This window comes from Schistocerca piceifrons, chromosome X, assembly GCF_021461385.2.
Source record: "Schistocerca piceifrons isolate TAMUIC-IGC-003096 chromosome X, iqSchPice1.1, whole genome shotgun sequence".
Classification (NCBI taxonomy): Eukaryota; Metazoa; Arthropoda; class Insecta; order Orthoptera; family Acrididae; genus Schistocerca; species Schistocerca piceifrons.
In genome coordinates this window covers 737,789,619-737,806,685 of record NC_060149.1, presented here as the reverse complement: position 1 = coordinate 737,806,685, position 17,067 = coordinate 737,789,619, and the positions used below count along the sequence as shown (strand labels likewise).

Genomic DNA, 17,067 nt, shown 5'->3' with positions numbered 1-17,067 from the left:
GACTCTCCGTCTCAAGCTACATGAATGAGGACGGAACCACTACATCATGTACACTGCTAGGTACTTCAGCAGCAGGACCATTGATTGAAACAAGCCAACCTCAGGTTGTCCAGGTGATGTACCAGATTCTCCACTACTGCTACAACCTGAGCTGGCAGTTTGAAGATGGCTGACCATGACCAAAAAGTCTTCACCTGTTCACAATCTTCGGCTGGTTTCTCTTGTGTCCAAATCCTGTATGCACACATCCTATCCATCCTAATACTACTAATGTGTGGAATTAACTATAAAAGCACACAGAGAAAGCTAAATATCAACTTGCTATGCTCCGGGTGTGTCATCAGTGGAGGGTGGCTCCTTGCTGAGCTGTGTAGCTGGCTGTTCTTAAGAAATGACAACTGCACTACTGACTGTACGAATTTACTCTTAAATGTTACTAAAAGGCAAGATGACACATTTTATGTATTGCAGGATATTAGTGGTGGTAAAAATTTGTGTAATAATATGTAAAATGCTACTCTTTGTATGTATTCAGTATATTTATGACATAATATTATTGTTGTAGATGTACAAAAAAAGTTATGAAATCCAAGTTCATCAAGTTATTATGAACACATAAAAATTGTTGTTGTCATTGTTGTTAAGCTGCACAGCTAACTGAAGCTCTTTGAACATCAAGCCAGTGACCAATAATTAATAGAGCATGGCACCACACCAGTTATGCATCAGTGCCTCTGTGTGGAGTGATGCTGTTGAATAAAGAATGAGTAGAGTGTCACAGTAAAGATTCAGGCATAAATTTACTGTTGTAAACATCATCTTCAGGATAGTGACAGTAACATATTGTAAATTACTGAAGCGAGGAATGCAACATCATGGCAAGAATTCTTCGAATGAATTATTGAAGTTATTTCACAGATGTGCTGTAGATTTATTATTTGACATATTGTCACAGGGCTTCGCACACACGTAGAAAAACCCAAAAAGTTTTTTTGCAAGTGCTTCATATGTGGTTTCATACTGATTCTGCAAATATGAAGTCAATAATCAAATTCTTCCCATGTTCAGTGCAGCATTTCCCCATCAATTTGTTCAAAAGCACTGTTGATACGAGCACATAGTTCTGTTAGTAGAGGAAGCATAAACACTAAATCTTTCACATAACCCCACACAAAAAATCACATGGGGTGATTGGGAGAGTGTGGAGGCCACGAAATGAATTGATGATCGTCAACCCCACCACAACTGATCCATTGGTTTCTCAATTTCCTGTTTAAGACTTCACGAACATCGAGTTGGAAATGAGGTGGAGCACCAGCCTATTGGCAGATGAAGTCCACACTGTTGGTCTCCAATTGTGGCACGAGCCAATTTTCTAGCATGTGCAGATACATAGGTCCTATGAAGGTCTGTTTTTGCAGAAGAAAAAGAGACTGTAAACTTTAAATATTGAGACTCCACAGTAGACTAACTTTTGGTGAATGTAGAAAATGCTGCACAATAGAGTGGGGATTCTCTTCCCCCAGATTCGCATTGTGCCTGTTCATTGTACCATTCTCAAAAAATGTTACTTCATCACTGATTGTGAGTTTCTCATGAAACCCTTCCTCTTCCATAAGCTGTTGTAACTGTGTCAAAAGCTCAAAAGTCTAACTTTGTCATCGATATTCAGGACTTGCAGTGATTATAAGCAGTAAGGCTTCAGCTTCATTCGTTTCCTTAAGATCTTCCATACGGTTGGTTGTGGAATGTTCAGCTATCTGCTTATTCTGTTCATCAACTTCTGTGGGCTATGTGTATTTCAAGCATAACATGTGTTTTCTCAATGCCTGTCGCCATCTTGCCTAACTGCTCGCTGCTGCACTCTTGTAGCAGAAATCTGAAGTGCAGCTGCAACAATACAAAGCTTTTTGAATTTATTGCATATGAGTGTTGATTTTAATGACAATAGTCAGTAAACATAGCTACAGTGAAAAAATCGGTTTATTACATTTAATAACCTTGTACTTTCAGAAGGAATTTATAAGGAATAGGAGGTGAACTATGGGTACTGTAATGAGAATGAAAGTATGCACAAAAATTAGGGAGTTAATAATCATCACAAGGCCAAGCTTTGGCTCAAATTACTGCTAATAACAACAACCTGGATCTAGCTTTTTGCTGATTCAGTAGAGTCATAGAAAGGAACAGTTGTGACCCCAATTCCATCAGTAGCAATGCTTCCAACTGCCCATTCTCTATGTGGGAGTTAGATCTGGCACTGTCTGAGGCTTGTGATATGACGCTGAATCATAATTGCACAGTTCTTTATAGCTTGTTGAGGTTCCTTACAAAAAGAAAGAATCATATGGGAGATGCCGAGGGATAGGTTCAGAGACCTAATTAGAAAGGCTTTTCTTCCTTCACACACAATGACTCCTTTCCTTGCGATGTTTGAGAGCTATGTGTGGAGTGTATGTGTTTAGTGTAGGTGACAGTAATGAATGTATTTACAGCATGTTGTACGGGGTGAGTAAAATTAAGCTGCCCTGCAAAATATTTATAAGATTGGTGGGGTAATGTTTTTTCATTAAGAACATTAGAATTGCCCATCACAGGAAATGGTGGAAACACTGACTTCAGTGCACCAATTGGTTGTTGTCACAAGTCTGCGCCTGCGCATCTCCCGCATCCTGTATCCCATGCTGTTCCAAGTCAGCTGCATGGGGCATGGATGTCAGTGGATGCTCATGGGCTCACCCGGTGAACAGATGCTAGGGGCTAGGTCACCCACAAGGGTCCATTTCACTGCGCATGCACACAAGTGCAATATGTGCTCATTGCTTAGTCATGTCTTGTGCTTTGTAGTGGACGTAGTGATGACAATGAGTTCTAGAACCAGCCCATTGCCATTTTTGCCAAGTTGGGAAGAGTGGTTTTTGTTGAGAAAGATGGGTTACCTCACTGTCTTGTGTATCATAAAGTTCTAAATACGATGAATAAGTATGATATAGAGTGTCAGTACATGTCTCTTCATGCGATGCAGTACAATAAGCTGGACAGTAACGCAAGAAAGAAACTCATTGTCACACTGAAGGGCGAAGTTCAGCAACAGGTAAATCTGATACCAAATAAATAAATATAACAAATGAATACATACTTCTTCTGCACACTCTGTATATGTACTGATTTTGTTTATTGCATATGTTGTGTGCAATTATTGTAGATTGCTGACATCAAAAAAGATACATCTGATGCGGTCCTTCAAGTAAACTACAAAGTTGCACACATCATTGCAACAACCGGAACACTTTCCTCAATGGGTCCCGTGGTCGAGTCATGCCTTCTCACCATTGTAGAGCGCTTAGCACCAGCAGACATTACAAAATATGAAGGAGTTTACCTCTCCAAGCAAACAGTATCTCATCGGATCCGAGATATGGCCACAGATTTGAAAAATCAACTGAAGCAGACGTACTAGACCTATCTAGCTTTTTCATTAACCCTTGATGGAACCACAGATGTTGCTCAGCTTGCAGTATTTGTGAGGGGTATTAATTTGGAACTACTGATTTTTGAGGAGCTATTAGACATGATACTGATGGAATACTTAACCACAGGTCATAAAACATTTGAGGTTGTTTGTGAGTGTGTAGAAAACATGTGCTTGCCATGGGAAAGGCTCTGTTCTGTGACAATATACAGTGCACCCCAGATGGTTGGGTTGGGAGCCAACAAGGTTTCCTGATTTGTCTGAAGGAAAAAATGAAGACAGAATTATGGAAACAAACATCACACATACACTGTTTTGTGCACCAGGAAGCCCTTTGTGCTGAAAGTGTGAAATGTGCCAACATCACGACGGTCATGGTGAAGTGTGTAAATTTTGTAAGGCACCTTGGTGTCACCTGTTGAAAGACTTTTTGCACAACCTGGAAGCAGTCTGTGGTGATATTCCTTACCACTGCAAAGTACGGTAGCTTAGCAGAGGCAAAGTTCTCGATGTATTTTTCTCAATTCAGAAATAAATTGCATTGTTTGTGGAAATGAAAGGAGAGGGGCAACCATCATTCAGTGATGAGACATTGGAAGCAGATTTGGCCTTCCTAACTAACAACACAAGACATTTAAACAGCTTAAATATGTCACTTCACGGAAAGGATCTGTTAATTGTTGATATGTGCAATAAAATTAATGCATTCATGGAAAAACTTTGTCTATTTGAAAGGCAATGTGGTAACGGAAATCTAACTTTTTTCAAGTGTTTTTCATCTCATCAGTTGCCTGAAGAAACAAGTTTTGGTGATTATCAACAAATTATCGAACAACTTCCTCAAAGTTTTGAGGTGAGATTTCAGGACATGCAATGCCTACAAAATGAGTTAAACCTGTTTAGCACTCCGTTTCCAGTCGTAACAGATACTGTTCCTTCAGAAATGCAACTAGAAGTAATAGATTTGCTAAACAGCACACTGCTCAAGGACAGACATTACAGCACCATGAATTTGGTAACATGGTACCATGATCCTCATGCAGAAGACTTTTTCAGATTACACAGGAAAGCAGCTGACATAATCTGCCTCCCTGAACATCATGTGACCACTGGCATAGAACTTTCAAGTGTTACAGGATTTAGGTTAGCACCTCACTTCTGTAGAGCAGAAATGGATAAAGGAGGAGTTGCCACATTCATCAGGAACAGTCATAAATTTAAGAACATAGACATTCATAAATTTTGCCTAGAACAGCATATGGGAGCATGTGCAACAGAAGTAGAATTTCATAAAAAAATCTTCATAATATTAAGTGTATATCAAGCACCTGCAGGTAACTTTAATCTGTTCATAAACCACCTTGAAGCTGTATTGGCCCATTTAACAACAGAAAACAAAGACATAGTGGTTGCTGGTGACTTCAATGTAGATTTCCTTAAAGACTCTCCCAATAAGGACTTATTTGAGTTAGTAACACTATCATTCAACTTAATTCCCACTGTAAAGTTCCCAACTAGGGTAGCCAATTGCTCACAAACAACCATTGATAATATCTTTATAGAAAAGTCCAGGGAACAAAATTATACGAGGTATGTCCACACAGTAAGTTCCATTTGGTTATGTAAAACAAACATGTACAGATACGGAAAAAATACTTATTATACAAAAATCTACAGCTGTTAAACTACTTTTCTACATAGCTTCCGAAATTTTGTAGGCACTTCTCATAGCGTGGCACAAGTTTTTATATGCCTTCTTCATAGAAGATTGCTGCCTGTGTATTCAACCATGTGGTAACATGTTCTTTCAGCTCGTCATCATCGTTGATGTGTTGACTACCAAGGACAGATTTTAGGTGTAAGAAGAGATGAAAGTCACTAGCAGCGAGGTCCGGGCTGTATGATCAAATGCATCCCAGTGAAATTCCCGTAAGAGTTGGTTGGTCACATTTGTCATGTGAGGTCAGGCATTATCAGAGAACAAACAACACCTGTTGACAGTAATCCTCGGTGCTTGTTCTGTATTGCGTGGCACAATTTCTTAATGGTCTCGCAGCAACCATGTGCATTGATTGATTGGGCTCGTGGTAAGAAATCAATCAGCAAAATGACTTTTCTGTCCCAAAATATGGTGCACGTGACTTTTCGAGGTTTCAAGATTTGCTTAGGCTTAACTTTCATTGAGGATGAAGTGTGCCTCCATTCCATTAATTGCTGTTTTGTTTCAGAGTGTGATACGATACCCAAGTTTCATCCCCTGTGACTATCCGAGAAAGAAAACCATTGCCTTCTTCATTGTAGCATGTCAAAAACTGAAGTGCACTGCCCATCTGTTGTGTTGTTCAGTAAGAATTTTGGGTACCCAACATAAGCAAAGTTTTTGAAATTTCAGTTTTTCTGTAACAATTTCATGAATTAGTGATCGTGAGATTTCTGGAACTTCCATAGCAAGGGCACTAAGTGTAAACTTAGGGTTGTGCTCAATCTTCTCTTCAATTGTGTGAACCAGTTCATCAGTAACCACAGACAGGTGTCCACTTTGTTCTTCATCGTGCACTTGATCACATCGTTCATTGGACAGTCTGACCCATCTTCTTACCATTGATTCACTCATAGCATTTTGTCTGTAAACCTTGCAGATTTGCCAATGAATTTCCTTTGTTTAACTTTCCTTGCATTTAGGAAACGAATCACAGATGTGATTTCACATACTGTGGCATTTTCAATTACGGCTGACATTATAAAGAAGCACTACAAAGCACACGTCATCAGCAGCAATCTGAAAATGGTGTACATGTCTTCTCCTTGAGTCAGAGTAACTGCCGCGCGTGTTTGGAACTGCGATTGTAGCACTGCTGCGGATAGAAATATAAAGGGAACTTACTTTGTGGACAACCTTCGTATTACAAAACCAGTAGTCAATGGCCTCTCAGACCATGACATGCGGTTCCTTCAGTTAAATGTTAATACTGAACAGGATATAAAATCTGTTAAATCTCAACTCAAGAGAGTAATCAATAATCCAAAAATTGATTATTTTAGGAAACCCCCTCAGAGGCATTCACTGGAGTGATGTTTACAGTGCTAATGGCATGAATGAAAAATATAACACTTTTGCTAATAAAGTGCCTACCTTATTTGAACACTGTTTTCCTCCAAAACTAACCAAGGTTAGAGCAAAATTTACGAAGAAGCCATGGATTACTCAAGGAATAGAGGTATCTTGTAAAACAGAAAAAAAACTGTATCTGTCAATCCAAAACTGTTCTGATGTTGATGCTATAGCACATTACAAGACATATTGGAAAATATTAAAGACTGTAATACGGACATCAAAGCAAATATATTACAAGGAAAAGATTGTCATATCAAATAACATAAGAGTAAATGATACATTGGTGACAAATGTTTATAGTGTTGCAGAACTTATTAACAAATGTTTTTTTTAACTGTTACTGAAAAGATGGGCTTGTCATGTTCTGTAGATGTTGCCTCAGACCAGATATTTCAAGTAACTTCCGTAATATGAATTTGACCCTCACTACCCCAGCAGAAGTAATGTCCATCATAAAATCTTTAAAATCAAAAACATCTAGTGGGTATGATGAAATAGCAACAAAGTTAATTAAAGAGTGTGATTCTGAGTTAAGTAACATATTAAGCTATCTGTGTAACTAGTTATTTATCAGTGGAATATTTCCTGAATGGTTGAAATATGCTGAAGTTAAGCCACTGTTTAAGAAGGGAGATAAAGAAATAGTGTCAAATTTTCATCCAATTTCAGTTTTGCAGCATTCTCAAAAATTTTAGAAAAGGTTATGTACAATTGGCTTTATAACCATCTTATCACAAATAACATATGGTCAAAGTCGCAGTTTGGATTTCTAAAGCGTTCTGATATTGAGAAGGCTGTCTACACTTACAGTGAAAATGTACTTAATTTATTAGACAAAAAATTGCAGGCAACTGGTATATTTTGTGATCTGTCAAAGGCATTTGACTGTGTAAATCACAATATCCTTTTAAGTAAATTAGAATATTATGGTGTAACAGGAAATGCTGCAAAATGGTTCAAATCTTATATCTCTAACAGGAAAGAAAGGGTGTTGTTAGGAAAGAGACATGTATTAAGCTATCAAGCATCATCCAACTGGGAACTAATTACATGTGGGATCCCACAAGGTTCCATCTGAGGCCCCATACTTTTTCTTGTGTATATCAATAGCCTATCCATCAGTAACATTACCAGATGCCAAGTTTGTTTTGTTTGCCAATGGAACAAACATTGCAATAAATAGCATATCAAGTGGAGTCTTAGAAAGATCGGCTGATAAAATATTTGTGGACAGTAATCACTGTTTCCTAGCCAATTCCTTGTCACTAAACTTTGAAAAAACACACTGCATTCATTTCAGAACTTGTAAGGGGTGTCCCACGAGTATATGCCTAACATGTGATGACAAGCAGATAGAAGAAGTGGGCAGTCTTAAATTCTTGGGATTACAGCTTCATAATAAATTCAACTGGGGGAGGGGGGGGGGGGGGGAGGGAGCACACCACAAAACTGCTGAAGCGTCTAAACAAATCTCTATTTACAATGCAAATTCTGTCAGACATAGGGGGTATAAAAATGAAAAATCTGGCATACTAGGCTTACTTTCACTCCCTAATGTCATGGAATTATTTTTTGCGGTAATTCATCAAGCCAAGCTAAAGTTTCCTGGGCACAAAAATGTGCAATGAGAGTTATATGTGGTGTGAACTCAAGAACATCCTGCAAAGGCCTGTTTAAGAAACCAGCGATACTAACTACTGCTTCCCAACATATTTATTCCTTAATGAAATCTGTCATTAAAAACATATCACTTTTTCAAACCAACAGCTCAGTTCATGGACTCAGTACTAGAAATAAGAATAATCTTCACAAGGATTTAAAGTCACTTACTCTTGTACAAAATGGGTTACTTTATTCAGAAACACAAATTTTCAATAACTTGCATAAAATGCTCAACAACCAATGAAATTCAGTTTAAGAAAAGCCTAAAAGATTTATTGGTGGCCAATTCCTTCTACTCCACTGATGAATTTCTCAGTAGAACCAACTGATTTTGTGTGTGTGTCTTCTGCACAATTTCAATGCAGTAATGTGTTCATGGTAAATAAGTATTGTAGTAGTTCTATTATATGTTTATTACCTTATAAATAAAAAAAAATATTTTTTTTAAATTCAGTACATTAATGTGATATTAGTAAATGAGTGTTCATTAAAAAAAAAGACAATCATTCCACTTGGGACCTGTGGAGGGTACATTAGCTTATTTGATTTAGTTGTAAATATTTGTCATGTATTATTGTTTTTGTGACACGTTCTATATCCTGTAGGGCCTCCTCACTGTGGATCAGTTGGAATGAAAGTAAATCTAATCTAATCTATGGTTGTGAACAACTGTCTTCTATAATGAAGAGAATAAAAACTGCAGAAAGATCCCAGCAGCATGACCCAACACTTAAGAGTATTGTGCATCTTGTGGCAGCTCAAGAACTGACACCCAATATTTCATCAATCATGAATAAACAGAAATGTATTTCTAAAAACTAAATAAAATGTTCATACGTTTGGCTAATATTAATGTTTTTGTTAATTATTATCAGTTACCCAGTACTGCCTTGTACGTGGTCTTCTTCCTGGCTAGTGTTTTGTGCAAAGTGCTTCATGAAAGCTGCTTGCCCCGCCCTGTCCACCTGTGACATTGTGCAGGAGCTGTTTACTCATTCCTGTCTGCTGGTGCCCAGTTGCTCGCAGCAGAGCTCTTGGGCTGGAACAGCCTGCTCTGTCCCAAGTACTTCACTGTGTCATTACTTTTGAGTGAGTAAAAGGAGCATATATATTTTGTGACCTGTTGAACGCAACACAAAATGGTGCTCGCAGTGAAACATTCATTGTCGATTGTTACATAAAGTGCAGTTAAGCAAAAATTTGTGCGGAACTGTTTGCTTAAGACTTTAAGTGTTTTGGCAAAGCCTCCAGAAAAGGTCTGTAGTGCGAATCTTAGTGGCAAAACAGTGTGAAATGGGCTCTGTAGCAAATAAAAACTGTAACTATCCTAAAAGAGTTCAAACACTAGAAAACCTTGCTCAAGAGTATCTGTGCAAGTGAGAAGTAAGAGATAATTCTGTCCAAACATTATCAAAAATGACCTGCATCTGTATCCCTACAAATTTTACTGCTATGCACAAGTGAAGTGTCCTGTCAAATTTTTGCCTATTGAGTTCTGCCAATGGCTTTTAGTGGAATCAGGAGTTTTCTGGTTCTTCAACATCAACATCAATGGTAGCCATTTCGTGCATCTTCAATGATGTTAATTAACAAGGGTCAATCCAACACTAGTCATATTTACATTATTTGCTGGGCTAGTTTTATTTTACCAACCCTGTATGATGATGATGGTGATGATTAGAGAAGGAAGAGGTTGATGCCCAGTGCTGGTGCACAAGCCACTCCTCTTGAATAGCACCAAGTGGGCAGCCGAGCTGAACATATTCATCCGACAGATGGATCACTATCAACAGTCACATGCAATCACTCCATGAGACACTGCAGGGAAGTTTGGAATTTAATCCAGTCATTGGTGCAAAATCTGGTGATCAGGAAACATCTCCCATGATGCCATGACCTCTCCTCCCTTTGTCAGGGTAATAATAGTGATAGTTTCCACCCCCTTGGCTGTGATCTGAAGTTGCTTCCTCCAAAGTTAAGTCCAAGCACACAGGCATGCGTTAGCATCCTCAACTATGAAGATGGCTCAGGTTCTTCACAAGGGCTACTAAAGAAATTGACACTGCTCTTTTGATATTAATATGAGAGACAAGGCAGCTTCTTACTTTATTTCAATATGACTCCATGAAGCCTGTAAAGGACCAAATCTCCCTAAATAAAGTTTTTTTCACAAGTCATGAAATGGAGAATTAGAGGAGATAATTAAGACACTTGGGAACATAGCATCTTAGAGTGTGAGTTCAGTTCCACTGTGGATTATCTGATGCTGCTGAGTATTCTTGCTAAGGACCAAAGTAGATTTAATTTGGAGATATTTTAGAAAAGAAACCACTCTTAATTTTGTTTTCGTGTAAGTACTTTATAATATTTTGCAGTGTCTGCACAGTTTTGACATTTTGTTATGAATAGGGGATCATTCAGTTGTTTTCTGTGACAACTTCTTCAGGAGCCTCCCCATCAGTGAATTAATAATCTTTGCTGCAGAAATGTCGACACAAGAGCAGATAAGATGTGAACAAGGAAGTAGTTTATCTCCACCAATTATGTGGGGCGTTCCATGCTCGTCAGTAAATGTACCACCAAATGAAACAGCCCAAAATGTACGACTTCCATTTCCTAGAGGAAAGACAGGGAAGCACATTTCATTCAATTGCGTATCAAAGCATGCTGGCATTCAGAGAAATGAAAAAGTTGACATTGTAGCAAAAGAGATCTTCACGGGATACAAAGTTGAACAAAATGCTATGCCTCTTTTTGTTTCCCATCTCATTGTTGAGTTAGGTCATGTGTGACTCAGAAGAGGGATGGTTGAAAATAAAACAGGACATCTGCAGACAGTGGGAGTAATTGCCCAGGTGTTGCATTCCTATTTCCATTCACCAAGTTAGAATGAAATGACTTTGATTTATCACTTGTATAGTGCTGCGATCTGGAATGTGGCATTGTATTCTTACTGAAGGGTGCACCATTCTGTTGTGTTTATGACATAAATATTTCACTAAGCTATATTTTAACTGAGTGGATGTCCTATTCTGATTGGAGGGCAGCTGCTCATTGAAAGGGAGGATCTTGATTTTATTTTAACTGTTGCTAAAATGAATGAGGCACACATTTTAAAATTCCATGGTTTGTCTAGGCTGTAGCCTAAACTTTTAGTTCTAAAATTTCAACATGTTGCCAAGTGGTCGGCTTATGCTGGTTTGAAGAAATATTACAGTACTGATTTTGGGCAGATTTTTTTCTGCTATTATTTTAAGTTACATATCAGTGTAATCTAATTATTTTCATTCACAGTAAAAAAAGTTCTAATGTTTGTTTCCAGATGAACTTCAAGATATATTTCATCATCCAACCACACAATTACCTGGAAACAAAAGTCCGGTAACAGAGAGACTCCTGATGCATCACCAATGGACTCCACAGTTTCAAAAAACATTTCTAATTGGCCACTCATTCCTCACAGATGATTTGAAATCTTTGTTTAACCTCATTGAATCAAAGCAACAAAATTTACCACAAACACAAACTGCTGGTAAGCTTGCTTGTATTCAGTTTGGAGGATGTAGAAATAGTTGCTTGAAAATAGTTGAGGACTTCTGTCAGACTTTGTGTGTAAAATCATAGTGCCATTTTTTAAAGCATGGGAACAATATCAGTCTTTATTTGCTGTCATCACAAATTAACGTACACTTTACCTTTCTTCACATAAAAGCTAATTTAGTATTAAATCAAAATAACTGTTAAATTTTCTTCAAATAATTCTTTTTTGCAAGCCATAAAAGAGTACAATTAATATGAAAATACTAAACAGTGAAATTAATTTATAATTTTTACATTGTTTTCCAAATCTTCTAGTTCCAGTTAATATTACATAAAATAAGGAAAAGGCAACCACTCGCCTATACCAGTCCAACATGTGAAACACAGAAATGCACAACAGAAAAGAACATTCACAGTAGCTTTCAAGCACTACCTCTTTCTAGCAAAAGCACACATTCACCCACACAATCCCACAGACACCCAAATGCACACTTCTGTGACCATGACAAGACTAATTACTGATACTCACTTACTGAAAGCATTTGCCTGAGCTGATGGAAGTGGGGAGAGGGTAGGGGCGTCACAAGGAGAGAGTAATAGGAAAGAGGCAGGTGACTCCATGGTCGCACAGCAAGACAAAAAGAGTAAAGAGTAGAGAGGTATTGTTCCATTCAGGAATTCCCATTATTGTTATAAATGTTAATATTGCTAACCTACTATACAATGTCCTCCTTCACATATAACTAATACAAAAAACACAAACACACACACCTTTCAATGGCTGCTTCACAACCTGTGCCAACATGAGCTTTTCTTCACCTGTATGTAGATGACCTGCTAGGTCCTGTCCCACCTCCATCCATTTTCCCATGACCCTCATTCACTCATTCTACATTCACACACTCCTCTCCTGTCGCTGTCTTCCTCTTCCTCTGTTCTATTTCCCCCCGGCCAGTCAACTCCACCAGACTGCAGTGGGCAGAGGTGTGTAACCAGATGACATGTAGGCAGTCGGACAGCCAGAACGCAGCCTACGCAATCATACTGCGATGGGTGAGCACCTACAGGCAGAGGTGACCAATTGGCTTGTGTATGTGCAGAACATGTGCAGTAAGGACACCTAACAAGTAGCCTACACTACTTGCACATGCCCACAGGTGAGCTGATGGGCACTGGTGCCATATGGGGCAGTGCTGGAGCACTGCCCCGTATGGCACATATGCCTGGAGCAACCTGCCTTCCACTTTTATTCCTTCCATTATTGGTTTTCCACCCAGGGTGTTCAATATTCATATTTAGCGTCTTTCATTTCCAGGCTCATTTTCAGCATGGGCAATCGCAGTGACATCAGAAGCAACACAGTGACTATTTATTGTTGTATTCTGTTGTAGAAAGTGTTGTAATCTTATTCTCTGATGTATAGTATTTTCTGAATTAATTTTTACTTCCTATATAAGCTGCCTAGAAAGTCAGTACAATGCTTTAATCAACTGGCTTCCTTAATACCAATAGTTAAAGTCTTGTCTGTAGCTTTAAGTTAATTAGTTAACATGATATTTGCTAAATTATTGCACCCTTCCACAGAACTGGCAAAAAAAATGGACAGCGCAAACCTTCAGCCAAAAACTAGGAAACGAAAGAGGGCAGCGGAAGCAAAAGGCCTACAAACAACAGAAGCAAAAAGGAAAAAACTTGAAGATGCATCACTATTGTTCGACAAAACGTTCAAATTGCCTGTGGGAATACCCTCAAGTAGAATAAGAAAGGTTAGCTTTTTGTTGTGGGTAATGTTTTGGTGATGTGCTTTAAGTTACATATGAAGGTCATTCCAAAAGTAAAGAATGTTTTGATTTGACCGTGCTGCTCAATTCTCATACCACCTCCATTGCCATATGATAGACCTTGTGAACTGTTGGCTCCAGTATGACACTAATAATGAGCAGCAGAAGTCGTTTACTGTTTACAGGGAATCCAACAGTCTGGGAATTTTTTAGAGTTCAAAACAAAAATTTTATTTCTTTTTCAGTGTTTTACAACCAAGCTCTGTTGTGAGGTCCTGTAGCATCTATGAACTTGTGAGAACCATAGCATCAACATCACACATCTCCAGTACTATGTTGAGTAAACAAGCGCCATGCCACCACTGTACTGAATAAACCAACCCCACGTGTCTGCCAATAAGAGGCGTGAGAAAGGGGTCATGAGGTTTGTGTTGCTAGCCGTATCCTGGGTAATAGAACACAGTTGAGTCACTCTATTGTACTTCAGCTTCCAGACCATGCGGACGGCTTCCTGCAGCCTACCTCTCTCCGTGCTCTCCCTGACCCATCACCAACTAGCTTGATCGTGAACCACCTACTCTAACTCTTCCTATCCCTGTTTCCAACTCACACTGGCAGATGACCTCACAGTCTGTCGTGGATGAGCCCTTATGTAGCCTGTAATTTCAGAATACAATCAAAATTCAGTTTATTTCTCTTCTTCATTTTGAACCTTCCTTTCAATGCCGTCCCTCTCCCATCTTTGACCAGGCCATCACCTCATGTGCCAGGTAACTGTTTATTTGTGGGATTTGTCTTTGGTTTGTAGTGCAATATAGTTTCTGAATGGAAAAAGAGTTCATACTGCCAAATTTGCTAACAGATAATTCAGGTTTATGGAAGTCTGATGAGTGTAGCTTCAGTTTGAAAATAATGCGCAATGTTTAATGGCAGATTAGTGAATATTCTTGGTAAATAACAAATAGGCTGACCTTCAGCTGTGATTGATGAATTCAAATCAATGATTGGGAACAAAATTTCATGGGATAGACATTTTGCTATTTATGTACTAAATGCATGCTTTCCTAAAACTTGATGATCAGTTCTTTATTAAAACAAGCCCTCATACAGTGAGTGGCAAAGGGCATGCTGTACCATTGTTAATCATTCCCTTTCCTGTTCCACCCACAAATGGAGCAAGACAAAAATGACTGTGTATATGCTTCCTTACAAACCCTGATTTCTCTTATCTTGTCCTTGTGGTTCTTTTACACAGTGTGTGTTGATGGCAGTGGGATCATTTTGGAGTCTATCTCAAATGTCAGTTCTATTATCTTTGTCAATAGTGTTTTGTGAAAGGAATGTCTTCTTCCCTCTAGGGATTCCCTTTGAGTGCATGGAGCATTTTGCAATACTGCCTTGTTAATTAAACCTACTGGTATCAATTCTAGTTGTATGCATCTTAATTGCATCATTAATCTGAGCTATGGACGATCCCAAACTTTCTGTCAATACTCAAGAATTTGTTGCACGAGTGTTCTGTAAACAGTCTACTTTATAGATGAGCCACAATTTCCTAGAATAGCTCCAATAAGCTGAAGTCTACCATTCACCTTTCTTACAAATGACCTTATGTGCTCCCTCCAATTCATATCGTTTTGCAATGTTATGGGTTGATATTTAATACATGTAACTGCCACATGTAGCTTACCACTAATGCTGTATTCAGACATTATGGGATTGTTTTACCTACTCATCTTCATTAACTTGCATTTTTCCACATTTAGAACAAGTTACCATCTATCAGACCAAATAGAAAATCTGTCCAATCCCACTGTCATCAGCAAAGAGTAACAGATTGCTGCTTACTCTGTCCCTCAGATCACTGAAGTATATAGAGAACAACAGAATTCATGTTGCACTTTGTGACGTATCTAGGAGTGTGTGTGTGTGTGTGTGTGTGTGTGTGTGTGTGTGTGTGTGTGTGTGTGTGTGTGTGTATATATATATATATATAGAGAGAGAGAGAGAGAGAGAGAGAGAGGAGAACATTCCACGCGGGAAAAATATATTTAAAAACAAAGATGATGTGACTTACCATACGAAAGCGCTGGCAGGTCGATAGAAACACAAACAGACACATACATACACACAAAATTCAAGCTTTCGCAACAAACTGTTGCCTCATCAGGAAAGAGGGAAGGAGAAGGAAAGACGAAAGGAAGTGGGTTTTAAGGGAGAGGGTAAGGAGTCATTCCAATCCTGGGAGCGGAAAGACTTACCTTAGGCGGAAAAAAGGATGGGTATACACTCGCGCACACACACACACACATACACACACACACACACACACACACACCCATCCACACATATACAGACACAAGCAGACATATTTAAAGACAAAGAGTTTTGTAAGACTTGTAAAAGAAACTTTTCAGGACAAGACATTACTGTTGAATGCTTAAGTTTTTTGTTGTTTGTGAAATTAAATGGCAATATGTAATACACCAGTCACAATACTGATGTCTTATTCCACAAGATTTACGCGGGTCACCATTGTTTGTAATCTTCAAATCATTTTTAATTTTTAAATATCTGTGGCATGAAATTGTACACATTTTTCTTTGAGTAAGTTAGAAATATGAGTCTTTTTTATATACAAATAGAGATCTTTTGGGATAGCTTTTTTGTACTAAAGACTGGCTGAGGTATTACAACTTCCCTGGGGCACTCCTGATGATACCTTTGTTTTGATGACCACTTGTCATCCAGGATAACAACTGGTTTCTGTTACTTAAAAAGTCTTTGAGGCAGTTACATATCTGGAAACCTATTCCACATGCTCAGATCTTCATTAACAACCTGCAGTGCTGCACTGTGTCAAATGCTTTCTGGAAATGTAGGAATATGGAATCTGCCTGTTCCCCTGATCCATGGTTCGCTGGACATCATGCGAAAAAAGGGCATGTTATGTTTTGCATGAGCACTGTTTTTTAAATTCATATTGCTTTGTAGAAATAAGCTCTTTTTTCCTCCCTCAAAGAGATTTATTATATTCAAACTTAGAATATACTCTAGAATTCTGTTTCAAACTGACATTAATTATATTGGTCTATAATTTTGCAGGTCTGTTCTTTTACCCTTCTTACATGTGGAAGCCACCTGTGCTTTTTCCAGTCACTTAGGACTTCGTGCTGGGTGAAAGATTTATAATAAATGCAAGCTAATTATGAGGCCAGTGCTGAGGAACACACTCTGTAAAACTGAATTGGAATTCCATCTGGACCGGGTGACTTATTTGTTTTCAAATCTTTCAGCTGTTTTTCAATGCCTTTGATGCCTGTTTGTGTGTCCTCCATAAGAAAGAGTGTGTGGTATTCAATTTTGTATGGTCCTCCTGCTTGAATGATTTTTTATGAGAGATCTTAAACTTTTGTTGTTGTTTTGCTGTCTTCTATTGCCCCAGCTGACTGGTCTATGAGTGAGTGAATATGAACCTTTGACATGCTTAGTGATTT

General features: G+C 38.5%; 1 protein-coding gene across 1 annotated transcript in view; it reads left to right on the top strand.

Moving 5' to 3' along the window:
* Nucleotides 1-17,067, top strand: part of LOC124721864 (Fanconi anemia group M protein) — a 230,472-nt gene that overhangs the window by 180,748 nt on the left and 32,657 nt on the right. The window contains exons 18-19 of the mRNA XM_047247000.1: nt 11,572-11,781; nt 13,374-13,555. Of these exons, the coding sequence (XP_047102956.1) occupies nt 11,572-11,781; nt 13,374-13,555 (392 nt within the window). The remainder of the gene's footprint in view (nt 1-11,571; nt 11,782-13,373; nt 13,556-17,067) is intronic.